This window comes from Triturus cristatus, chromosome 8, assembly GCF_964204655.1.
Source record: "Triturus cristatus chromosome 8, aTriCri1.1, whole genome shotgun sequence".
Classification (NCBI taxonomy): domain Eukaryota; kingdom Metazoa; phylum Chordata; class Amphibia; order Caudata; family Salamandridae; genus Triturus; species Triturus cristatus.
The window spans coordinates 837,919,628-837,947,535 of record NC_140591.1 but is presented as its reverse complement, the minus strand read 5'-3'; the positions used below and the strand labels follow the sequence as shown (position 1 = coordinate 837,947,535).

At 43.6% G+C, this 27,908-nt stretch overlaps 1 protein-coding gene across 2 annotated transcripts in view; it reads left to right on the top strand.

The window, feature by feature from the left end:
- Positions 1-27,908, top strand: part of VEGFD (vascular endothelial growth factor D) — a 391,659-nt gene that overhangs the window by 211,783 nt on the left and 151,968 nt on the right. For both annotated transcript variants that reach the window (XM_085622323.1, XM_085622322.1), the window contains exon 3: positions 19,402-19,592. In XM_085622323.1, the coding sequence (XP_085478449.1) occupies positions 19,402-19,592 (191 nt within the window). The remainder of the gene's footprint in view (positions 1-19,401; positions 19,593-27,908) is intronic.

The following is a 27,908-nucleotide window of genomic DNA, read 5'->3' as shown; positions in this document are numbered from 1 at the left end:
GGAGGAAATGTGCTCGTGGGCTGCACAGCAAGAATTGGTTTACAGTAAAGCTTGATAAAGGGGACAAACATTTGAGCCAGTCATTAAGAATACAAACAAATTAAAGAAATACAATGAATGACACTTATCTGACATTTGTTGTTACATTAAAGAAATAGCAGTATTGCAGAGAGCATCACTAATTTACCAAAACACAATTACTTCGAGTTACCTTGAGTCTTGTTTCTAGAGATGGATATAAATAGTTATACCTTTTCCAGCTCACTGCACTAAAGTGTGTGTTGGGTGCCTGCCATTGGCGTTTTTATTGCAACCCTCTTGGGGTTACTCAGCTTTGCTTCCTGTTCTCTCATAGCTCCACTTGAGACATGCAGAGGCGGCACTTCAATAGCTACACTTAACTCATAGTACATGCATATTACCTGCTCAAAGCACCCACATTACTCAGGGTGCATGCACATCATTCACAGTACACACACACAGCACTGCCAACCCATGCATTAAAACCACCACATCTTAAAAGCTATGTTTTCTGCTCATTGCAACTGTCTGTACTTTGTTATGTTGGCAATTTTCTTAGTTTTTTTTTAAAGTTAATATTCCAAAATAAAGGTTATCCACTTTTTATTTGGGTCTGATGGATCCCTGCATTTGCATCATTCTTCCCATAGTGGGAGCCTTTATGCCATTGTCATTATTACCAACACCCAATACGGGGCTGGGATAATTTTGGAAAGTGCAGCACTTACCACTAACATCCTCAGGCTCACAATGGGAGTGCATCGGGTCAAGGTCAATAAATCTGGTGTGCCATAATTAAATGCTGCAGTGGTGCTGAAACAGTTGTTGTAGTGTGGGTGCTGTGGGGGTGCTGCCATCAATGTAGCATAACTGAAATCATAAGGATTGGGAAAATCCAAAGGTAGAACAAGGCACAAGTGTCACAAATGAGCTACATCTGTTCATGAGGAGCATGGTAAGGGTGTTGTATGTAACTGGTGGTTGTGCGGTTTGGGGCACACTGTTGCAAATATATTACTAAAGAATGGTGCAGTAGTGCACTGTCATTCACCGTTAACACATTTCCACTGAAATGTGAATTACATTTTCACAATCATGCAATTCTACTAATAATATTATAAAGCAATGATTTACTCATCCTTTTTTGTTTTTAAAGAACTCTCCCAATCCCCCCCTATGATAGTCGGGCTTGCTTGCTTCGCTCACTACGCAACACTAATTGACAACTTTTATGCCCCATCACATTCAAATGTCACCAGCTGCCACTGACCCACATTCTTTAAGATTCCTTTAATCACATTTCTAATGCCTACCACCACCAAACCTTCCTTATCCAACACTGTTGCTTTACATTGGATGTATCTGTCTACCGTGGTACAAAATGGCATAGAGTATCATGTACACTGCTAAACAAAAATCTTAAAATTCTATCCTAACATATTCACCCTAAGACATACTAAATCAGACTTTCCATTTGTGGAATTACCACGAGGAGGAGCATTTCATCAAATCATTAAGATGTGCACATGGAATGTACTTTTTTGTCCCCCTTAAGGCTTACATAGTTCAGCACCACAAATTTCAGGTGCAAAATACCTCTGAGGCCCAAATCTAGAAATCAGGAATGTAAGTTGGGAGCATGCTACAGGTTCCAGATTTACAATATAAACCACAAAATTAATCAAATATAATTTTTCTATTTCCTTTGTCTTTTTAAGGAACATTTTCTTGGGATGAAAGTTCTATACATGGCTCTGCTGAACTGTGCTTACCTTCACTGGACTATTTTTCTGTCTGAGTCTGTTTTCCTCTATTGACTGTGACAATCCTGCATCCCCTCTGAGGGTTTTCCTGTTTCTCTGACTGTGAGACCCCATTGCTGTACTTTGAGGTTGACAAGACACCCGAAATGCACCTGTAGGAAGCTGACTCTTTATATAGTGTACTAAAAATAAGTACACTGTGAAGAGAGTGTAGTGGGTCCCCAATTGGCTTACAGAAACTAAAGTAGATGTAGTGTGGGCGAGCAGTTAGGCTTATCAGAGGAAACGGCTAAGCATATTTTCAACTCACAGAGGCAATAAATGAGATGCACAATAAATCTGAGACCAATTTAGAAAAATAATGCTTCTTTTTATATATGTATCAAAACCAAGAACTTTGTTCAAAGGGAAGTACTGTTTTCAATAGCAATATGTACAGGTCAGTACAAGTTTTAAAGTTGTGTGCCTTTAAGCACAATGCATTCCCATGGAAGGAAAAGTCAGAGATGAATGAACTTAGGTACAGTCAGTATCAGGGGTTAACCTTCAGGGTTCGGAGCTGTAGTGGGCCAAGGTCCAAAGTGTTACCAGCAGTTCTTCAGGAACTGCCCAGGTTCTACTGGGAGCAGGGTGTTGATGAAGTTGGTAGCTGACATTATGGAGAATGGGGGCACCCAAAAACAGGCTGCATAGAGGGATTTGGGGAGAAGTCTGAGAACTCCCAAATGGAGGCGAGCGTCACAAGAGAGTCTAAGAGCAAAGAAGCACAGCCGGTTCATCAGGACCTGGACTGGGAGGCTCTGTTGCAGAGTGGTTATGTTGGCAGGGCAGAGTGCACAAAGATGCTCCTTGCAGTTGGGGACAAACAGCTGGCAGAGGCAAAATCAACACACTTGGGCCAATTACAAAGTGGGCCTTAGTGATGCTGACATCGTTTGATGGCTGCTTGGTCCTGGTGCAGTGGGAATCCAAACTGAACTCTCACTGTTGGTGTTTGGTGCAGGGCATCTGTTGCCTGAGGGTTGGTGTGTCATGGCTCTGGTTGGTCCTGGTGTTTTCCCACTTGGTGTGGAGATGGATCTGACCTTCCAGAGCATGTATACCTTCTCCTGGCCATCTGCGGTATCAGTCAGGCAGGGGAGCTGCAGAGTGGTGGATGGGACTGCTTGTCGGTGCATGTGGACTGGAGGGGAGTAGCTCCTCTACTCCAAGGGAGACTGTAGGTGCTTTCAAGGTGCTGGCAGGCTACCCAAGTCTTTGGTGTTTCTTCAGCTCGCAAATGTCACGAGAGGGCTGAGGACGAGCAAGGTTTCGCGCAAAAGTCCACAGTTATGCTGCAGTTCTTGCTAAGCAGTGACTCTTCTTCATCCTTCTTCTCTTGGCCCATTAAATCTGATTTCTTGGGTTCAGGGGTGCCACCTCAATACTCAATTTTAGGGGTGTTTAAGGGGAGTGACAGGTAGGAGCTAATGGGTTAACCACTTTAACAGTGTTGACACCCTCTCAATGACCACTTCCTATGGGAAGTGGGCATAGCCCTGACCCAAGAATGCTAATCCCATCCAAAACAAGATGGATGAATCTGAAAAATGGGGTCCACATCAGCAGGCCCGCCCTAGGGGTGGTGCTTACTGAATGTGTGGACACCTCTTAATCTTACTAATTTCCCTGCTGGTCTTGCTGCAAAAAGTGGGAGACACAAAGCGGGGTGGGCATCTCCCCTATCTGGAGAAGCCTGGGTCACATAACAAAGGCAGCAGGGCCTTTGATGCTTCCCGCCCTGGAATGCACATCCTTGCGTGGAGAAAGTGTAAACACCTCCGCCCAGAGCAGGCTTTGTTCCTGGCCTCCGAGAGCGAAAGCTCTCCCCTCAGCAGGTCAGAAACCTGTCTTTGGTGGCTGGCTGGTGGAGACCAGTCAGTCAATACACTAGTAGTCGGTATGTTTTCAGGTGGCATCTGTAAGGTGCCCTCTGAGTGCATTGCTCCATACATCTGCCGCTGGCATCTGTGTGGGTCTATCAAGAGGAGGTATTTGGTACCAAACACCTTGGGGTACAGTGAAGCCATCATGTAGCTGTGTCATGATTCCGCGATCCGCCCGCTTCCGAGGAGGGGAGGTTAGCGGTCTAGTGTTGCGGGACCACAACGGAAGGCCGAAATCCTCACTTCCGGTTGATCCCGCATAACAGCCGGGAACTCCGGCTGCTTAGCGCTTTGAATTCTCGCCTCAGCCGCGGAAGGAGAAGACGCCGTTCCCGAGCTCCGAACAACCACCGAAGAAGGACGCTGCTGCGGACTTCGAGAGGGACAGGTTCAGCATTAGCAGAGGGCGCACCGAAGGTAGGTGGACGCTTGACTCTGCCGTCTCAAACATTGTATGTCAGTCATCCCACTGCAGACCGGGGAGTGTGCAGTGGAGCGGGATACTTACATCGCATTTATATTTTGCGCAGGAGCGCTGGTTTTGTTTCCATGATTTTGGCCACACACCTTCCCTGAAACAGGAGAGTACCGGACAGGTACGCCAGGGACAGTTATTATTTGCGCAGGAGCGCTGGTTTTGTTCCCATTATTTTGGCCACACACCTTCCCTGAAACAGGAGAGTACCGGACTGGTACACCAGGGACCTTTATTATTTGCGCTGGAGCGCTGGTTTTGTTTCCTTGTTTTTGGGTCGTCAACCATCAGTGAGCTACAAGACATTATTGCGGCCACTGTAGTCCCGGACCTGCGAACTGGAAGCCGGATATCTGAGGAGGGTCTCACAACATCGCACCAGCTTGGGGTCCAGCGTCATCCGGACTCGCGCCTCTCTGGCTTCTACCCCGGGTACCCCCTTGTCCTAGGCGGTGCTCAACCCCGACTAGGGCACGGCGGGAAACTGGGTGGAGGTTCTTGTCGCCTCTGCAGGAACACCCCATCAAGCAGAAGGTAAGCCTTGGGAGGGGACCTTGACAGCTGGGGAACTTGTAATCACGTGTGTCCAGCCCTTCTACTCGTCAAGGATTTCCTGTGCACTTGTCATATCTAAAGTTCTGCTTAGATATCACAGTTACACAGCCACTCGCACAGGTATGCCTACACATGGGGTATAGTGCACCCTGCCTTACCGCTGTAAGGCCTGCTGTAGAGGTGACTCACCTATACCACATGCCGTGCTTTGCTGGCATGGGACAGAGGGGTGTTTGCCATGTTGACTCTTCTTTTTTCTCTGTACCAAGACACACAGGCTGCAAGGGCAGTTTGCATTAGATTGGTGAGTGGCCCATTAGGGTGGCACAATTAGTGCTGCAGCCCTTAGGGACCCACTGTAGTTCCAAGGCCCTAGGTATACCAGAGGTACCACTTACTAGGGACTTACAGGGATCCTAAATGGGTGCCAATTGTGGAACAATGGTACAGATTACGGAAAGAACCCTGGCACTGGGGAGCTGGTTATCAGGATCACAGTACACTTTCAGAAAAAGTTGCACCAGATACCAGGTAAAAAAGTGGGAGGTAACCAAGCCAAAAGGGGCACTTTTCTACAGCATCCTTCTTTTAAAAAGTGGCTACTGTGCTCTCTAAATTGGCTATGACAAATTGATGACAGTGGCTAAAAGATTCTAGTGAGGAAACAGGACACAAGGTCACCCCCAGCCAGTTACTCAGGAGTCATCTGCTGCACAATATCATAGGGGCCTCCTTTCAGCTTCTGTTGAGTTGACCCCCTCTGAACTCTGAGGAGCCTTAGTGCATACTCTCGTTGCTTCCAAAGATGTGCAACATTAGCTCGACTTCACCTCCTTACCTGGGGATTTGCAAAGGCATTCATAGGAGGTCACGTAGTGTATGGGCCTGTTGACAGTATCTTCCTAGCCTATGCAGTTCCAACTATATTTGCTTTTGAACCCTGGTCACCACTCCAAGACGTACTCAAGCTTTATTCTTGTTATTTCTGTGTTCCTTGCTGGTGCTCCCAGACCTGTGGGCAACCCATGTCACCAAATTGTTCGTCAGCAGCTCATGGGTTCCAAGCTGCAGGCCAATGATCACTTTGTCCCATTTCTGTGCTCCCCTGAATAATATGTTATGTTATAGTGTGTTTATATAGCGCACGGCTACTCCAGAGGAGTGTCCCGGCGCTTTCCACAGGCAGCTCAGTGTAACACAGCAAAACAAACAAACAGCAGAGCACAAGGCAACAGGGGAAAAAAAACCTAAAGGTTAAAAAGCCAGGTCTTCAAGCTCTTTCTGAACTGCAGCAAATTAGCAGAGCAGCGTAGAGCCAACGGAAGCGAATTCCAAAGCTGGGGAGCCTTAAAGCTAAAAGAGCGCCCCCCCGTGCGCGCCTTCCTAACCCGCGGCACCACGGCCAGAAAGAGAGAATCTGACCGCAGTGAACGGGCTGGACGGTAAAAAGACAACCTCCATTGCAAATATCTTGCACCAGTGCCAAAGAGTGCTTTGTGCATCAGCGTCAAGGATTTAAACATAATCCGCTTCCGGATAGGCAGCCAGTGGAGCGTCTGCAGCAGCCCAGATGCTCGCGCTCGCCTGTGAAGGCCAAAAATGGCACGAGCAGCAGAGATCTGGGCCACCTGCAGGCGCTGAACCAAATAATCCGGGAGACCAAGGAAAAGGGCATTGGCATAATCCAGCCTGGATCCAATCAAAGCTTGCACAGTAATCCGCCTGTGCTCCACAGAAAGCAATGGTAAAAACTTGCGGAGCATCTTCAGAATGCCAAAACAGGAGCCAGCCAAACCAAGAACATGTGCTCTCAGCAAAAGTTTATTGTCCAGCTTAACTCCCAAGTTTTTGGCAACCAGCGATGACTGTGCAGGAGGACACATATCCGAGGGCCACCAATCCTGCCACTCCGGGTCGGTGGCACAGCCGAAGAATAAGACCTCTGACTTACTGGAATTGGCCTTCAGACTATTCTGTTGGAACCAGTCGAAGACCATCCCCAGGCACCCCCGAATGCTCTCTCCATCAAATGCCTGATCTTTCCCGCATGTGAAGAGGAGTTGCGTGTCATCTGCGTAAGACACGATCTGGGCCCCATGAGCCTCCGCCAAGGGAGACATGAAGATGTTAAACAGTGTCGGGCTCAACACAGAACATTGTGGAACTCCGACTCCCAATGGCGGCATCTCGGCAGCGCTCTGGGAAACCCAAATCGTCTGGCGGCGGCCCTCAAGAAAAGATGTAAACCATTTGAGCACCGTCCCCCTGAGGCCGATGGCATGGAGCCTGGCGAGGAGCGCTGCATGGGGGACGGTGTCAAAGGCCGCCGACAGGTCCAACATGACAAGGATGGCCTTACCTCCAATATCCAGAGTCTCGCGAATAACCTCCGAGACCTCCAACAAGGCCGTTTCCGTACTCAAATTAGGGCGGAACCCGAATATAAACCAACAAACATTTGTGGGCCAGAAATTGGTATGTTACATCCGTTGCTATATTGTTAGTAGCTGCAGAATTGTCTACAACTCTTTGCTTCAGATGCATGTTGCAACCGACTGTGTATATATTTGTTCATGACATTTGTTTTTAAACACAACAGGAGTCAATTCAAAGAAGAGGCTGGCGGGATTTCCACCATAAAATGGCAGAAGTCTTGACTGCCTTCTCTGCTTTCCACCAATGAGGGGCCCCCTATGGCTCTGCCATGAGAAATGCCATATGCGCTGTGTAGATGCCATCTGTCCACCGTCACTTTTCATTGGTACCTACTCGAATCAAAAACACCATGTAAACCAGGCCAGTTTTGCACAGAGCGTCATACAATTGATAAGAACCGCTGCCCTTGAGTCTATAGAGCTTTACAACAGGGTGCCCAATGAGGGCAGGAGGCAGCAACATATTCTTCTCCCAGTTTCTGGGTAAGCAAAGACAAGCCGCTACTTCCAGGAGACAAACAGAGGGTTAGAAATCAGATATGGTGTGGACACCTAATCACCCTACTCTGTAGATATGTTCATAAAATGCATGTTTGTTGCATACAATTAAGTACACACATCCCAATATGTGAAAATCTACATAAAGTCGCTTACGACGACAGAAATATAAATGCTTTTTAGAGCCATAACCGGCTTCATTAATAATTGTCCCTTTTTCTACCAATAGTAAAAACATGTATTTTTTTCTAATTCAGAATATGATATCCTAAAACAGCAAACATATTTTGAAGGTTTGTTTTTACCTGCCTTCAAGAAATTATAATCAGTTTCATATCGTTCCTTTTTCTTATCCACTGCTGCCATCTAGAGTACTTCTCAGTATTTCCAGCTGAGAGCTTTTACACAACTGCCCTTCAAAACGTTTTGGAACATAATTTGAGTTTTTTGTTAGAAATTATTATTATTTGTTAGACTTTGGTGCTTATATAGTCCAAGCAAAAAGCTAAATGCTGGTCTTTAATAGTGAAAATTCTGTGTTTTATCATTGGATATTTGTAATCTCAATCCAAATTGTAATTTATAAATTGATTTTGCACATTATTGCTATCTACTTGCCAGTGGGTTAGTAGGTCAATAAATTAAAAGTGCATCACTAAATTCCGATCCCTGTGCAAACGAGTGGAATTACGAGTTGTGTGATAATAGAATTTACTACGTAAGATAAATATCTTATCCTATTCAGCGCATACTGTAATGAAGTTCAAAATCAAAGCACTCGCCTTATCTATTGTACATTCTAAGAGCCCAATTTAGAGTTTGACAGACCAGAGCTTCACCCCAAAAGTGGCGTATGTTCCGCCCAGTGTATTTAGAGTGCCTATGCCATCAATACACTCGTAATCAGTGGCGGCTGGTGAGATTTGAAAGTGGTAAGGTGTAAAGTTTGTGGTGGAGCACACCGTGGCAAGCGGGCGTAGCGAGTGAGCCCGAACAATCTAAGGAGGTTTTCCCCCCCCCCGCCGAGAAAATTTTGAAAAATGAGTGGGCAAATGGTGCATTTTCAAGCAAATTTGAGAATACATGCACTTTACTCTTCACAGTCAAAAACGAAGTGAGGGTTGTCCTGAACTAATTAATAATTAGTCTACACCAAGGCTCAGCTCCTTTTTGACTGTGAAGAGCAAAGTGCATGTGGTTATGTAGATGGTTAAATACATACATCCCAACAGTGACCCTCCCGGCGACTTGCATCCACCCTGCCCTTCTGGAACTAGGATGCAGACATGTGACTGCCAGCACCGCAGCGCCCCCTGCTCTCCCAGTACAGTGTACAGGCACACAGCTCTGCCAGTGCACCTCTGTGCTGTTCAGTAGCACTCAGTACCTCTGCTCTCCCAGTACAAGGTCATGCACACACAGCTCTGCCAGTGCACCTCCGTGTCGCCCACAGCACTCAGTAACTTGAGCACCAGGGCACACAGATGCTGGTCTGCTGAATTATCTCACTGAGACTCACAGCAAACCTGACCTTCCATGCCACTGGAGTCAAGCTATCCTGGCTGATGAGGGCTGAAAGCCGTAAACCTGTCCTAGGATGCTTGTTTCCAGACCAGGGAGGACCTGGCCTGGCAGTTTCGGGCGGGACTGTCCCCATTGGGTGCAGGGTCAAGACTGATTTGCATATGGCTGGGTCCATTCTGGAATGGCATGGTGAGAAAAAAAACTGCTGAATTTAGGCCCAGATCTCTGTAGTGGGTTGAATGTATGACATTGTTCTGCATTCTGTCCGTCAATTGTTCTTTTTGCATTTGTCACCCCGAATGGTATGGGTATGCCCAGATGTGGGTCCCGTGCAGCCATGCTATCCTGGCTGATGAGGGCTGAAAGCCGGAAACCAGTCCTAGGATGCTTGTTTCCAGTCCAGGGAGGACATGGCCTGGCAGTTCGGGGTTGACTGTTCACATTAGGCGCAGGGTCAAGACTGATTTGCATATGGCCGGGTCCAAACTGGAATGGCATTGTGAGGAAAAAAACGATGGATTTAGGCCCAGATTTCTGTACTGTGGTGAATGTATGACATTGTTCTGCATTCTGTCCATCAATTGTTCTTTTTGTATTTGTCACCCCGAGTGGTACGGGTATGCCCAGACGTGGGTCCCGTGCTCTCCATGCCACTGGAATCAAGCTATCCTGGCTGATGAGGGCTGAAAGCCCGAAACCGGTCCTAGGATGCTTGTTTCCAGTCCAGGGAGGACCTGGCTTGGCAGTTCGGGCTGGGCAGTTCCCATTGTGCGCAGGGTCAAGACTGATTTGCATATGGCTGGGTTCAAACTGGAACAGCATGGTGAGCAAAAAAACGATGGATTTAGGCCCAGATCTCTGTACTTGGGTGAATGTATGACATTGTTCTGCATTCTGTCCATCAACTGTTGTTTTTGAATATGAATGCAGCCGCTGCAGCACTCCAGCTATATAGATCATAATATGTACACAGAGGCACGCAAGGGCTAGCCTGCTGTTTTGTAAATTACATTTAAAGGGCATATGATGCGTAATAAAACCTTTCTTTAAACAATATGTTAAAAACATATGTCGGGATAGTTCAAAACGTGACCACATCAGACACTTTGAAAAGTACTTTCTATTGGTGCAATATTTCTGCCTTCCTCTTAGTTAAATTTGTAGACACGCTTCTAATGTTTGTTTTTAAAAACTGAGTATGTTGGCGTGACTCGGTCCTCTTCCTAAACCACCAAGCGCCTTGCTTTCCTACCACAGAGCAGTAATTTTCCAATGTGCAAAACCCATTTAGAATTAAATACAAATATAAAGAAAATATAAAGTGCTGGTACAAGCTAATACTTAAAAATTCACACAGATTGAAAACCCAGTAAACTGAGCAACTGGAAGAAACAACGAGCCTGGGTCCAGAAAATGGTACTGAGAAAACTGGTGGCAGTTAAGCATGCAAATGCATACAAAAACATACATGTACATATATATATATAAATATGTGAATGGACAGCGGAGGGTGCATTTTTTTATTTACTTAGAAGAATTTCTGCTCCCTTGGGGATGGGCAGCTTATGATAAGAAGTATTTGGCCACTTCAGCTGGGAGCAATTATGTGTTTAGGTTACAGCCATTCAAAGGGGGGCATGTGGGGGCTTGCCTGGTGGGACGAATGATAGGATAGTCTAGTTAGGGTGGTAGGGGTAATGCAATTAAGAGGGGAGAGAACAATGTACAGATAGGAAAATCCCCAATTTCCTTCTAGCCTCTATGGGATTATCTCTTCAGACATAACAGGCTTGTTTTCAAATCATTATGGATTTATGTGTATATTGAGTGAAGCTAGTCTTTTATCAGGCCTATAAGCGTAGCACCAACCGCCTCTACTGACAGGCACAAAAAAGAAATGTGGCTTCTTAAAATTCAAGTGAGAAATATTGTTGAAATTTTAGCAACACGGTCAAGAGATGCAGTGTTGTGGTGGGTTCTAGTATCGTCGAATTGCTTCCACAGTACTATGTAATGCAGGCGTTTAGCTGTACACTGATGAACGAATACGTACCTTTAGATGACATCGTGGTACCATGCACCACACCAGTGGTTCATGTATTCTATGACGCGAGGTTGCACTGATAATACAGCACATAACACACATACACTAATGTATAGGCACTTACGCAAATGTAGCCAATGTTGCCCCCTCTGAAGGGTGCTCACCCTATTAAACTGTGGGTCGCGTTTGCAAGATTCCCACAAAACACCAAAGCATGCGTTCGAACGCAAACTTCATATTCACTAAAATACTGACCATTGCAATTCAAATTACCCGGGGGCTGGAAGAGGGGAGGCTGAATGTTCCCCTTTTCCGCTGCAAAATATTACCGGAGTGTTTCCACTTGTAGGAGCATAATATTTTTACATAAATTCCACAAGCGGACAAAAAGGAAAAAAATACAAAACTAGCTAGGACCTTAAAATGATATCCATTCTCGAATAGAGATAGGTGCAGTGCAGTGAGCTGTGCCCAGCACGATAATAGACTGCTTATGATTAAAGCCATTAAAAGTAGTTCGCCACACCCAGGCGCGCAACACCCATTGGACTCATAGGGCTTCAGCCCCCCCCCCCCCTCGTGTTTGGCCGCCCGGATGAGACAGCTTCCCGGGTACACACTCAGCCGCACCCGAGCACTTAACAGGTCTTTAAAAGACCATTTGCATGTTAATGAGGCCTCGCTGTTGTTTCACCCCTTCTACGAGCCCCTGCAGCTCCACTCTGCCTATTGCTTAAAGATTCAGCCCCCCCGACATTTTTTCTTAGCCCCCCCCCCCCCCCGAAATTTGGCACTAGTTGCGCCTCTGGCCACACCCTTGCTCCACTGCAGCCTCCAGAACGCCCACACCACTGAATCGCATATAGGAAGCCAGAAATTTGCTTTCAGGGTGCCTTTTCATCCGCTTTTTGCCCATCAAACTTGTGTACGTGTGTGGGTGTGAAGTGGGGTGGACAGAATCCAAAATGATTCCCATAATCCCAGAAGTGTGACTTTAAAATACATGGCTTAAAGTATAAAAGAAACTAGATTGAGAGAAAACCTTTTCCCTCATGACAAACTCCAGTTTTACAAGGTATTTGAGATACAAAATATATTTCTTTATAAAGGACTCCTCTAGAAAGAAAAATTAGGTGCCATTAATCTAATGCTCACAGTTCAAAAATGCACCTATATATTTTTTTAAACCCAGCAACAAGAGAGGCCAAATTTCTCCATGCCAACACTTATTTCTATACCTGAAAGGAGTAACATTTTTGGAAACGCACTGTAAACAGGACGGGGACACGACGACGACATGTTTTCATTGCTTTCCATCGGGGCAGGGAGGCATTCTTTCGGCAAAGCAGCACTTTGTCTATCACATATAACATTTCTTTTTAAAAGAAGGCCCCCTCGATGCCATATACCAGCATTACCCCTGTAAATTCACATTTTGTAAACAACTGTTCTAGCAGGGTCAACGAAGAACTACATTGTGTGCGGCTGTGAAGCGGGTCAGGAACAAGGGGGAGTTTGGTGATGGAACAGGCAACCTCGGAAAACAGCACATAAGACAAGATAAGGACAAGAGAAATAATAAGAGAGCGATGATGGTTTCAGCAAATGGGAAGCCCATTGGCGGCCTGAAGCCCACAAAGTATATACAACATTACTCTTCAATACAGCAAATGCGCTGTCTAGAGCAAAGACCTAAAAAGGAAGAGCCTCTTAAAAGACTGCAATTTGCCAAGACCTCTGAGAATCTTTGCACAGAAGATGCACGGGTCTCCCACGGCCCCCTGACATACAAGTGTTTCCAGTCGGTTTTGGTTCCCAGTCCAGCCCTGGCAAACTGCTCGGCCTGCCCCCCTAGAGGGGGCAGGGGGGAGCGGCCGAGCTATTTGCTAGGGCCCCTTTCGGCCGATTTTGTTACAGGGGGCCGATATTGCCGACTCCCGGAAATAAAACAGGCCCCCCAGGGGGGTAAAACCGGCCCCCACCCTGACGGCCCACCGGGGAAATGCCCGGTGCCCGCTACGGCCAGTCCGGCCCGGTTTCCAGTGTTGTTCAAATTTAAAGTATGGAGGCCTATGGTGCTCTGATGTCAAAAAGCCTCTGAGCCAACGCAAGTAAGCCAAATGCCGATTTTGCTTATCCAGCAGTGGAGCATTACATGCTGGAGGCAGGTTACAGAACATGGACAGGGTTTGCCCCAGTCTTTGTAACAAAAAAGTGGAAAAATGTGACAAAACAATAGTGAAAAAATTGCAAAATATACAAAAAAGTGTGGCTTATAAATAATGTTTTTAGTGTAATACAATGTTTAAGAAAAAAAATCTGATCAAGAATTAAAAAAGTGGAGCAGACTTATTCTACACCATTTAAACTACTTTCATAATAAGAAATGTAGCAAGCTGATTTTGTCTCAGAATTCATTTAATGTTTCACATTCTGGAAGTGGTGATAATGTGTTGGTGCCATTCATTGAGCCAATCAATCTGTTCTTGCTTTTGAATATGGGCGGGTGCAAGCCCTGTTTTGTTGTTTAGCTGTAAGCATCTATGGACAGTGATATTGTACTGAGGAACCTAAAACTCTCAGATGTCATTGGAATATGTACTTACTCATATTACAATGTTAACTGTTGGAGTAGAACCTGTATGAAATAAATGCATAACATCAAATTATGAACCCAAGTTTAAGGACCTAGCAATTCAAAATCTGTCACTTTGAAGCTGTTTTGGAGGCTAGTGACTGTGGAGTATTGTACCGCTAGATGTCAGGGAAATAATTCAGCTTCCATGAGACAGAGAACATTGCTTGCTGGCCCCTGACAGCAAGGAGGAGGATTGTGGTCTGCAATCAACTGAGTTTTGTTAGTCCTCACATCCTTGGAGCGGTATTCATCCCAAAGTTTTTCCTTCACCCCCTTACTTTGCTGTACTCGTTTTTGTTGGCAACAGGACTCTCTGCATTTTACCCCTGCTAACTAGTGCTAAAGTGCTTGTGCCTCTCTTTATAACATGGTGAAATTGGTTTACACCTCTTTGGCACATTTAATTAGCTTGCAAGTCTCTAGTAAATGGTAATACCTGTACCCATAGCCTGTAGATTAAATGCTACTATTGGGCAGAGGCACTCAGTGTGCCACCACTAAAGTGGCACTGGTCAACATATCTCAAGCCTACCTCTGCAGCCTGTAGTGTAGTTTTAAACCGACATTTCAACCTAGCAAAATAAACTTTTGCCACGCCCAAACATTATTTTTTAGTACTTTGAAGTCACCCCTAAATTAGTCCCTAAAGGCTTCTAAGGCAGGGTGTAAGGTACATAAAATGTAGGACATGTGTGTTTAGGAGTTTTGCACTGTCAGGATATGTAAACTTTAAAGTAGTTTTTCACTGTTGTAAGGCCTATCCCTACCATAGACTAAAACTGGGTTACCTTATTACATTTTATAAGTGCTAACTTCAGATTGGGAATGCTTAGAGAAATTATGTGTTCACTCAAATGAATTGTAATTTAAAATCCTCTTTTATGGTGAAGTTGTATTTAAAGTTACAATTATAAGTTAAATCTGACTGCTTTCTGCCATGGTGATAGAGGGTTATGTGCACATTTATTTAGTGACTTTTGTGGTTCACCTGAACAACTATTGTGTTTATTAGTTGAGTGGGGCTTCCACTCGTCTCAACTAACTACCCAATGATTTATTGACCATTATGATTGCATTTAAACCTACTTACTGATTTCAGTGATATGATGGTGATTCTTTTTTAACATGTTATTATTGGTCTTTTAATGTGGTGATCCCTTGACAAGGCCAAAAAGCTTCCCTAATATTTTGAAGTGGTGACCCCTTTAACAAAGCCAATAGGCTTGTCTTATATTTTGATGTGGTGACGCCTTGGCAAAGCCAACAGGTTTCCTTATGTTTTGTTGTGGTGCCCCTTGATAAAGCCAATAGGCTTGCCTTATATTATTATTGGGATTACCCCTTGAGAAAGCCAATAGACTTGACTTATATTGTAATGTGATGACCTCTTGACAACACCCATAGGTCTGTTTTATTTAAAATGGCCCCTCCTGTGTTGTGATATTCTATCTGGTATGGGTGGGGGTATTATGATTTTGGGGTTCATGACCCTTTAGAGATCAAATGTGGTTTCCGAATGTCACCAAAGGAAAATCCATCTAGCAGTTGCATATAGTCGTAACTTAATGTGTAGTATTTAGCAGTGTGTGTAATAAACGCACTGACTAGAGAATCTTTTTTTGAATGTCCAGCAAATTTGAATTATTAGCCCATACCACTTCCAATGAGTAGGCATTGGACTGCTCTGCTTTGCCACCCTAAGAGAGTCAAGTGCTTCAATGTGGAGCTTGGTTCCCCGTAAGGAGAAAATTGTGGACATATCACTTGTGCAGGTCTCACATCCTACACAACTAATGACTCAATTTATTACAAGTGTGGACTACAATCAAGATAAAATTGATTAAAAAAATCACGTCATGCTCATGGCCTGCAAACGATGTTATAGACCTAAAAGTGTGCAGTTAATGTATCAATTCCTGGTGTGAGTGAACTCTGACAGGGCCGTGGAGGACTGAGGACTACAAGCACAGTGGACGAATGGTGTTCCAGGCCTGAAGTTTGGTGGTTGACATGCAGGACTTTTGGATGTTAGGCCATCTTCTTTCACATCATACGGTTTCATGCACACGTGATACATCACATTTTCATTGGCCATTTTAAAGTGGGTAAATAAGCTTTGTTTATTGTGGCGCTCTGCGCCATTGACTAGCGTAGAGCAGGATTAACATTGGGGTTATATGGCAACTGCAGGACAATTCTGTATGCAATCTACTGAATCAAGTTAGAAGGATTAATGGAATTTGACTGGGGCAATGTAATCCGATGCACATGTAGGTGCCACTTCTCTGTTTGAGGTAACTGTGCGAATTTGTGATCTCACCAGGGATGATTACAATTTATGCTTTTCAGCAGACAAGAGTGCGTTTCACAAAGATATAGATATCAGGGCATAGGTAAGGTTACTCAAAGAAAAGAAAGGTACCCAAGCGTTAATAGTGTATGGAACTGGCAATTTTTACAAGAATTTAACACCATTTAAGAGCTAAACTGTGTTTGTTAAATACTTATCCTTGTTCAGGAGGTCGAGTATAAATTGCTAAAATAATACCATATGAGAGTATACAAAAATCATGCAATTGAAACTCACTTACATTGCACAATTGCTTGCTTATTATTGTAGTAATCTCTGATAATTTACGTGATTTTTGTAGGCATTATTGCACATTTTTCAGGAGGTTGTTGAACACTTGTATCATCTCAACATGGCTGCATCAAGTATGACTTAGACACCACTATTTTTATCTGAAAGGCTGATTCCTTGCTACCTTGGAAGCAGTGGAAGAAACTGTTTGATTCATATCTTGTTTCACTGGGTGGTGAGACAAATGTGGTCACCAGAAAACCAGCAGTACCTCTTGATAATATAGGAGTAGAGGGATGAAATATATATGAATATGTTGATGAAATAACATTGCTTCTGCTGAGAGTGAATCAGGGGTCCAATTTTAAATGTTTGTATTAATGCTGCAGAAACATTTTGGGACGAGAATTAATATTGTATAAGAACATTACTAGTTTTTTGTCAGAAACCAAGATGAGATGTAACAATAATCAAAAATTCAAAACTGTTGCCTAGGAACCCAGATCTTCTCTTCAAGAGGCGGTGGCGATTTTGGAATGAAACAGAACTTCTCTACATGGGTGCATGAATTACGTGATGCAACACACACTTTGGAGTTAGTGAAGGAAGTATTGTCTAAGGAGAATTTAGATAGCTGTGTGAGGAAGGAAATAAGTGAATGCAAGAATCCTCCTTTTAGTAATAATTCGATGGGGAAACAGTTTAATTGTTACAGATGTGGTAGAGCAAATCATCTTACTAGCAATCTGGGTTGTTTTCCTAACAGCGTCACTTTTCAAACATGTGGGGAAAAAGCCATGCCAGAGTGTGCAATAGCTACAGAATACAGGCTGTAAAGAATATGTCTGATGGCATGAAGAAAATGGTTTTAACTGTGAGACGATGGAGGAGTGGATAGTGATACACTAACCATGCTGGATCGTGAAGTAATTGTAGGAAAGAACAATTGGTGATATTAATGCATTCCGTTTGACTATATACCATGGTAGGTGATCAAAATTAGAACAACTATTTTGGAGAGGGTATGACTAAATTATTACCATCAGATATCAATGCTGTAGGGTATGGTGGAGCTAAGATTGAAGTTTTAGATTACACTATAATCAAAATCTAATTTTGGGTTAGAGAGACTGTAGGTAAAGTAAATGTTGTTAAACCTTGTGACAATTTACTTGGGTTGCATCACCAAGATGGAATGGCATAACTTTGAAACCCAGACAACGAAAACCGAATCTGCTGGCCTCTATTACTGGCAACAGTGTTGATATTTTCAGTGAGTTCCTGATGTTTTAAGAAGAAATTAGGGCTGTTTAAAGTCGTAATGTGTTCACAAGTTTAGGAAACTGCCTAATATGATGGTTGATCCGCTCAAAGTAGATCTTCATGGATTGCTGAAAGATGGGGGTCATTGAAGAAACTGAATGTTTTAAGTGGCTCGCCCCAGGTGCGCAGGCATATAGAGAGGGTTGCAAAAGCATAAGAATGTGTGTGGATCTCAGGGACCTTAACGAACATTTATGTGACTTGCCAACCACTTCCAAAGGCGTTCTCACTTGCAGGATACCCTAACGGGAAATAGTGCACTGTACAAATACACATAACATATACATTGATGGATGATGGATAGCATCCAAATACTTCACAAGTGACACACGTTCAAACTGGCTAAGCCATATCATAGCCTCAAGGTGGAAATATTTCCAGTGAACTACTATGACCCATATTATAGCAGCTAAGTGTGAATTAGTGAACCATTGATGACATGATTCCTTCTACACAAGTAAAACATCCAATAACAGCACATCAGACACAAAATAAAATGTATTAAACAAAGAGGCACATTTATCAACAGTCCGACTGACACAGTATGTGACAGTGCGATGCCCTGCATTGTACCCAACAATAATACAGTATTAAAGGTAATTGTTCACCATCACTGCATTGGATACAGTGTGTCCTACAAGGGGATTAATTCCAAAACTCACCACCCTTCCTCACAACCATGAACAACCCTTCTGCATAAACGCCATCAAAACCTACTGAGGCCTACATACGCACACCATCACAATTAAGCACTCATCTCGCCAACATCCTGATGATGCGACAATGTGTTCAGCACCAAAGCCTACATTTGCAAAGCATTAGCCACCTGACTTTGCCATTTGTGGGTGCATCTGAGGGTGATTGAGCACATTTAAATGATATTATTGGTGGTCACCACCTCCTCTCCTCCACCATTGGCTGAGATTGGTAGACTGCGTCAGGTTCAGTCCATGTGAGGTGAGGGCATAGGAACAGCTTTGTCAGTGCCAAAGGCAAGAACATGAAGTGCTCTCAAAGCTGTTAATCATGCTGTCCCTTTCTCTGCTCTTACAAGCACACTGTGAACGTGGGTGGATAGCACAACAAAAAATTGTCCGTCTATGCACACAGGATGTAAAACAACACCCTCAAATCCATTAGGGCTGCTCCAGCTCTGCTCCAATTTAGTAAAGAGTTGAATACACAACTCTTTACTGCAGCAACAGTCAACAGACCAGCTGCCTCTCAAATCACTTGTTGTCTGTATCATCGCCTTTGACTCTGTACAGCACTCTGCTTCCTTTGGCTGGGTTTGCTCTATATAAGTGCCACATAAAACCATACATGACATGGAGGGTGACGGCTCAGTCACCTCAGGCCACTCATACATTCCAGTTACTTCAGGAATGTCTGGTGAGATTAGTCTGGTTTGCGCCCAGCACACGGATTTGCAGGTACTGATTCATTCATTAATCTCTACCCAACTATCTAATATGCGTACAGTACAGAGCCACCCTTGTTTGTATGGTTAACGTATCCTATATGTTTGCTCCTCAGCCATGTTAAAGCTAATATAGTATTTTTATAAACTGGATCAAAGAAACTTAATTTTTACTAATGCCACCTTTTTTGTTTTTCAGTCATAGATGAAGAATGGCAGAAAACTCAGTGCATGCCTAGGGAAACCTGTGTGGATGTTGCTAAAGATTTGGGCACAAGCACCAGCATGTTCTTCAAGCCACCTTGCGTGTCTGTGTTCAGATGTGGAGGCTGCTGCAATGAAGAGAGTCTAACCTGCTTTAACACAAGTACATCATATGTCTCAAAAACGGTAATTTGTCACATTTTTTAACATCCTGCTCATTGTTGTACAATAAAAGATGCAAACCTTTTCAAACTAGTGTCTCCCGATGTTAAGCATGTGCTATGCCAGCAGGAGCCATGATTCCAAATGAAAACACATAATATATGTTTTAGAAGAAAAACATTGAACTAACGTAAATGGTTTTAGGCAATTTGCAGGAAAGTAGATAAGTGCCAGGAGTGCATGCTTGCATAGAAGTGCAGGTTCCTAAGTGTTTTCAACACTGGTGCTCCAGGAACTTTACTTTAAGTCCTGAACTCCTTAAAAAATTATTGAGCAGGTATATTTAGGAAAATCATATTTTTCTTGTGGTAGAGGACATTCATACTATTCTGTGGCAGTTTCCACACCTGACACTCCCACTTTCACTACCGTATATTGCAATGAAGTCTTGTGAGAGTTGCTTTCAGTCCAGAGAACATCTTGCAGAGGAATTCTGTGGTAAAAAAACAACAATGCTGGAGGGAATCTTCACTAAAAAGGAGTTCTAGCTTAACCCCTTCCATGCTGCGCAAATTCCGCCGCTGTGCTGACGGAATCTTGCGCGGGCGTGGTCATGACGGAACGGTTCCGTCATGAGCACAGCTCAACCGTGGCTCATGACGGAACCGTTCCGTCATGAGCACCGAAGGGGTTAAGCCTCAAACCTCTTCTGATTCCTACGGAAACAAAAGCCCACCAAGAGAAGAAAATGAACCCTCGCCTTCTTGTGAAATCACCCAGTACAAATAATTGCAGCAGGTAGTTTTGGGAAGGCCTCTACTGAGACATATTCTGGGGCATATTTACGAGGCCCTTTGCATGCTCTTGTGCCATGTCATTAAAAATGAGATTTACAAAGCCACACAAGGCCACCTTGTGTGGCCCTGAGTGGCTTCCTAAATCTTGAGTAATGCAATGCAGCTCATATCACTGCGTTGCTTTGCTCTGCACCAGAGAGGCATTGCTATAGGCATTGCTTGAGTGTTCCAACTCAACATCCATGGATTTTGATGCATTCCCAGAGTTACCAGAAGTGATAGACTTGGGAATACGCCAAAAATGTATGCCTCTGCAGGTGAGGTGTAACAAGGATAAATATGTTTATTTCTCCTCTTTCTATGTGTGCTGCAATGAATAAATAAATGAGAAAAAAACAAATAAATAAATAATATCTATTCCATTACTTTGAATTACCCCTTGCCGCGCCATGCCTCACCTACCGCCCCACCGTGCTTACCAACCTCCGTGGCTCTGTTCATAAGTTTGTGCCAAAGAGAAGTTAATCCCCAACAACTTCTCTACCTCTTTCTGACCCCCGTTCAGCTAAATAGTTTAAGCGCCCACAGTTGCAGAGATCCCAGCAATGCTATCAACATAGTTTAATTGGATCTCTCTAGCCATAGTATCTTAGCGCTGACTTTGAAAAATACGATTCTTTCACTTCATATCATTCTAAATGTAAGAAGTGAGTCGATCTATCATTTGATAGAAGCATCCCTGGTTAAGTTCTCCACATATTTAAAAAATCATTAGCCTTTACCACCGTGCTGAGGAAAATAATTTAACATCAAGTTAATATTTAAGTAAAAAGGAGCTGCAGCCAATGCCAGTTTTTTTTAATGTGACATTCTAAGTCACAGATAGCAAGTCCTGAATTGTGGAAATATTTTCTACTTCACAGTTGTATAGTACCACATATCAGTCATTGGCAGGCCTTATACAATACTACAGTTACTTTACTATCTGCAGAGTGTTGTTTTTGCACACACTATAGTGCTGGCCTAGACGAAATTGAATTTTTGTACAAGGCATACTGTGTTTGTGGCCTGGTTAGCAGGCCTCAGCCTACTGCAGAGACCATAGCTTACTGTTCCAAAATGTAAAATAAAAATAGACTGTGATTTATACTATGGCAGATGGAATGTTCTACACCTTCTTCATTTAGTGTAATAAAAAGTTTCAAAATCTAGTTTGCTTGGTAACGATGATGAGTGATGGGTGCAGGGGTAGTTCTAGGAGGGGGAGGTGATTCAAATAGGAAAAGGCAAGTACAGCACGACCGTCTGAATCGCAGCAACACTGTAAATAATGTGCCAGGCAAAATAAAACCTACTCTCTGAGTGATCCTCTGAGTGAGGAAAGCTTAGCCTCCTAATCTATGTTTAGCTCAGCTGAGGGGTTCCCTCCTGATTTTTGCTGGTGAAGCAGAAGAGAAAAAAGCTATTACAGTCTGCTTGAGCTACAAGTAGATATAGTGTGTGGATTTGGGGGACAGCATGCAGAGTGGCCTATGCAGAAGCAAGGAGCCCCTACACTTCCAGTTAGCATATTGAACAGTCACTTTTGTCCCAATGTGGTACCAAGTTCAGCCACGCCCAGGTACCCTTCAGGTTTCTTGTATGATGACAAAAGTTGGCCCACATCCCTAAAGAGGAGCAGCTGAACTCTTTAAGCTCTGCTTCGTAGGGTGGCTGTTAACACTGACATACAGTTTCTGGGTTCAATTATGTGTGGGTGCGGCTCAGGGAGCTCAGGATTGACAGCATTGAAGAATTAAATAATGACTGTGGACTACCTGACATTGGGATCCATTCAGCACCCAATTACCTACCCCCTTTGCATGGTGATAGTTCTTCTCATTAAGTCCTACCCTGGATTTTCTCTTCTTTCAGACTATGGCCTCACATAGATGTTTATCCCGTCTAGGGAGCTACCCTCACTGGCCACTGGGTTGTATCCTCTGGAAACGGCAACCAGAGCTTCACTGAAGCACAGCCCTTTTCTCTCTGAATGTGTGGAGTTATGGCTGAAACCCTCCCAAACTTCCTAATTCCAAGAAGGTACAAAGGTCTGGTGGGATTGTTTCTTGCCAATCCAAACTGCCCATTGCCAGGCTTGCAATGGATGGGTCTTTCGGAGTAGCTGGCAGGGTACAAGGCTCCTAGAGTTCAGATCAGACCCTGCCAACCCACAGGGGCAGTGAAAATGAATAGAGCAGTCAGGGGGACCTTCTGGCACTACACATAAGGACCCAGCCTCTCAAGAATCCTCTGTGTCCTTGAGAATGGAAAATGTAAGCAGTCCAGCGGTACTAGCAACAACAAATAGCAATATAAATTGCACAATAGTCTTACAACTAAGTGTAATACATTGGATCAATCACAGTAACTTCCATTCTCCATTATTTTATAGAGCACTGCCTTCCGCCACACAATATACTGTATCAGTCTTGTTAACTGCAACAAAAGAATCATACTGGATAAACATTCACGTTTCGGCTTAGTGTGACCACCTAGAATGTTTTCACTCCAGGGGTTCAGAAGCTATGCAACAAATTGTGTTTGCTGTATCCTTTACAATGGCAACATCAGCTTGCCCATAGTCATGGCAGTCTGCCATCTGGATAGATGGGGCAGGTGTTGCCAGTGGAGCAGGGACATCATCATGGTCCACATGCCAGACTTCCTCTTTTGAGTCTGAATCCGATGTATCTGAGATGGTATTGGTTTGGTTTTCTGTGGTCTCTTGAGGAGATTATCACACTTGATTTGTAGTGACCGCGGGTTGGAATTGTGGCCAGTGTTCTTCATTTCTCCCAAAGACAAGAAGTGATTTCTCTAAAGAACCATTACACAATTGGGTCAATTTTCCCTGCAAGCCTTCACCATCTGGATGTCATGGAGCATCTACATTACAACTTAGGGACCAGAATCACTCCAACAATATATTATTTTGTTTTTTTCCTTGTGGGAGAAGCCCAGTTGTGTGCTCTACCAACACTAGTCTTGATGATGGCCCTTCATTAAATTACAGGCCAAAACACCATTGAAATTCTAGCCATGAGACTAGATGTGGTTTATTGTGTGAACATTATGTGGGAATTAACCCACTATATGGCCTTCAATAGATTTTGCTGTTTTTCTCTACTGGGCTATCAGTTTCCTTATATGCAGAGTGTGATCACCACCATGCATTATTTTATATGATACTATGTAAGCAGGTTTCAATTCAAATTTGTTCTGTTTAACTTCCAATTCAATTTGGAAAACGTTGTCCTCTAAGAAGTATATCACATTGGTAATACTACTGGTTAAATCCCTACAATAACCCATTGTTGACTTTATAATATTGTATCCAAGGGTTTCCTCTGTTGCTTATAATCATATCTAACATTGACACCAACTGCTCTTGAAGTCCTAGCAAGCCTTGGAATTTAGCTTGTCTGAGCACCCTTAGTGCTTGACAAACTTTTCCCAAACGACTTTGACATTGGCAGATGTTTGTGATAGTAGGAATGTTATCACTTTCCCTCCTGTTGTACGGATCCTACTATTTCAGTAAGACTGTCAGTTTGGGGAACATAAGTGTAAAAACTATGCAGTACTAAGTCTGTGCATACCATCAGAATATGTTGACCTAATCCCTGGCTAGCTCACAGTACACCCTCTAGATCGCTAAACCTTACAATGAACCAGATGGTGTTTGCAACCTCAGAACACTACAACCCTGACTCCCCCAAAGGAAATCATGGAAACAGATCTAACCCTTTTGTTAGTAACTCAGGCATGCCAAAGGGAGACACAATTAATACTCAAATTGGCATTTCAAACATTTATTGAAGCAATAAGATTCTTGTGTAAAATACGTGTGTTGCAATGATTAATAGAAGGAAACAAAACAGAGGAATCAGCATTACGAGAATGGTAAAGAAAATAAACAATTTAACCATTGTGCTGTTATACTGATTATGTGAATACATATATTTGTACCTACACTCCTACCTAGTGCTTCCTATCCTATTATGCATAGTGTGTGTGGATCTGCCAGAATGCCTAAAAGTGGTCTAACTCCTCATTTACCTGAGGGTATGTGTCAACTGGGAGTCCGTCTTGGTGTAGGCCGCTGCCCTTCTCAGGAGGGTGACAGGACTCAGCTGGACTGGAATTCCGGCATGGAGCGACGTTGACAATGACAGCAAAAATGTTCCTCTCCTAAAACGAATGGCTGGGAGTGTTTTGGTAATAAACTTCACCCATACTCTCTATGACAGAGTTCTAGTTTGGCTGTAATTGTTTATTGTATCCTTGTAGAGCTGTAGCTGAACCGACAACAATAAACAATGACTTTTTGTGTGGTGAACTTAGCCCTTGTACAGAATGTTCAAGGGTCTGATAATATACCTAAAAAGATGTGTAAGTATAAGCAAATCTATTTCCGAGAACATTAACTCATGTGGATGTGCAAGCAAATCTGTATTAAAAGTCATTGTTTAAAACAATGTCGGTGTTCTGTGACCGGGGCCTATGTAACCACACTGCACTCCGGTCAGGTGCCATTGGGTGGGGCATCATGAACACAAGATCCTTTGGGCCACTGATTTGATGGTCTTTTATCTCTGCCTCTCCCTGCAGTTGGGTTTTTCCGGCAATTCATTGTGTGTGTTTGTTATTCTTGCAGTGTTATGTAAAACTAGTAACTAGATGAGGCTGTTAGAAAAGTGATCAAACTATGTCAAAAGCCCTATTGAATCCTATTTTCCACATTATTTACATAGAAAGTCTTCAGTGCTATCGTTCTTGAATAATCTGGAATATTTGGAGTGGTGAAACTTTGTTTTCAAGGAAGGGATCCTTAAATGCAGAATTGTGGGTTCTGAAGCTCAGAGAATGATGTAGGTATATGGGTGATTCCAGCTGACCAATGTCAATGATTTTTTTCACCTTTGCATTCAGTACAACTGAAATGCTGGCATCTCTCTATTAGGGTGTATGGGTATCTCTAAAGTGCAGGTATTATATAGAAGTCAGGCCCATGTTGTAGATATTTCTGTAGGCTTCTGGTATGGCATTAGTCCTTACACCTGGATCTCTACCACCATCAACTGTGTGATCAGTACCAGTTGATATGCTGTGTTTCTAGGGCTCTTCAGAGTACTGTAACCCCTGTCTCTGACTGTACAACCCAAGACAGCTCTCGCTCCTTGAGGTGTGGGCTTGCTTGTATTGGAGCTATAAGATAGCAATTTGTGGCCTAGGTATGTCTCTGGGTAGGTGAGGAGATTGTCAGTTCTCACTATGTGCTTGGTGCTATTCAATTAGACATAATGTTTCTTAGTGGCAGGCAACTTGAGGTCAACTGAAGCTTGTAGAGCAAGAGGTTCTTTTCACAACATTGATCTAGCCCCTTGAAGTTGCTATCAACCTGAAGCACATGGGGCTGGGGCAACGCTGAGAATGCCAGGGCAGGTAAGGTGCCGCCTGGGGTTTGTATTAAGATTGCTGTTTTATGGACGACCTTCAGTACAAAGATGCTACCTTTCACCCCCTGATATCTTGTATGGGAAATATACTTGGTTGACTTCTGGGTAGCTTCTGTTAGCCCAGAACATATTTTTCCAGCACCCTCCTCTCTCCCTCTCTCCAGAGGCATGCATAGGGGAACCATTTCCAAACTGTGGATATTTTGTCCCTCATTCTGAGTTTCTCAGTAATCCCAAATATAGTGGAAACTGGAATTTTTGTTTTGAGTTGGGATTATGGAATTTACATGTTTTATGGCATCTGCAATTCAAGGCATGGTGGGGGGAGGTAAGAAAACCCTAGTGATATGCACACAGGGAAAGAGCTGCAAAATCAGCAAAAAAGGATACCAATCAATATAGATACACACATTTCAGCGGGTATTCCCTGTTTGTTAGAGAAACATGTGTAATTGTGCTGAAATTCCATACTTTCGAATTACTGAACCCCAAGATTTCAATAATTCTGGGTGCAGAATGACTGGTGTTGTTTGCTTACACTAGTGAGATTAAGGACCAATGTCTGGCCCATCCTATCCCCCAGCACAGATGGGAAAGTGTGATCAAGATGGCTAAGTTGGTCTTCAAAATACAATTGGATCTCTCTTCATACCTATGAATGGACAGATCTCTTTTTGGCTGACCTTTGTGATCTGCATCATTAGTCTGATGTCAGAATTCACACAACCCAGATAAGGACAGTAAATCTCTCCCACACTATAGACACCTAGACCCCCCATGAGTACCAGGCGCAGGTTGGATTGTTTTGCATCTATATAGAAGTTCATATCTTGGATGAGGTGTTACATTAGCAGACAGGCTTTGGATGGAAACAGTCATGTGGTATCTATGGGTACTGTTGCAATGTTGTGCATGAGATTCAGAGTGTTGGTCCTATTATGTTTTGTCACTGCGCCTTGGGATGATTTGAAGCAAAATAGTGTGAGAGATAGAATACTAAAGCATTAGATTCTAGTGTATAGATGGATATAATGTGTGTGATTTCACTGTGACCTAAGTGAGAGGTGTTTTGTTGTTGTGCATGTATGGCACAGGATTCTCAAACCGTGTTACAGTAGGAATGTAGCTGTGCATAATTATTGGTGTGGGAGAATAGTGTGAGAATAGACTTTATCACAAATGTGGATACCTAACATTTCTGGAGTGGTTTGTATCATAGAGGTAAGCTGCAATGAATAAGGAATCGTAGTAATTGCCCACAAGGAACTATCCTACTCTTGGTAGAAATAAACTTCCATCCACTATAGCATATGCTCTCGAATTCTCGCAGGAGGACTCCATAATTCCACACTAGAATTGAACTGTGCAGCCAGGCATGGTAAAAGAAGTGACAAAGGTGTCACCGATACGAATGTTCATTAAGCAACTGTACATGGTATATGATCTGAGGAGTCCATCCAGGAGTGACAGAGGAGAAACTCATTGGAATGGGCATGATATAACCAGCCATAGTGTATGCTGATAGGCCTACTGTGGAGCAACAGATGAGCAACCTTCATATGACCAGACATGGTATAAGCCTGGGAGGTCCACCCAGGTGCGACAGTGAGGAGATCCTCAGAGTGGACATTGTACCATCAACTATGGTACTTGCTCAGAAGAGTCCAGTCAGAAGGGGCAGGGAGAAACTCAAATAAATTGATAATTATACAACCAAAACGCATAGGTGATGGGTTGAATGCTTGTAAAGTCACAGCCAGAGCCTGCATTCCAGTCACTGGTGTTTTTTGCACACTGTGCTACTCCAGACAGGAAGCGGACATGCAAATCAGACTTAATTCTGCTCCAGCAGTAACAGTCCTGCTCCAACTGCTAGCCCGAGGCCTTCTACACAGGAAGAAAAGCACCTCTAGGCTGGTTGGGCCTCATCAGTACACCGTCTCTCGGGCCATGTGCACAGCGAGCATGAGATCTATGCCTGGACATAACTATCACACTTACAGTGTCACACTGAAAAGTCTTAACAATTGACAATTGTTCAA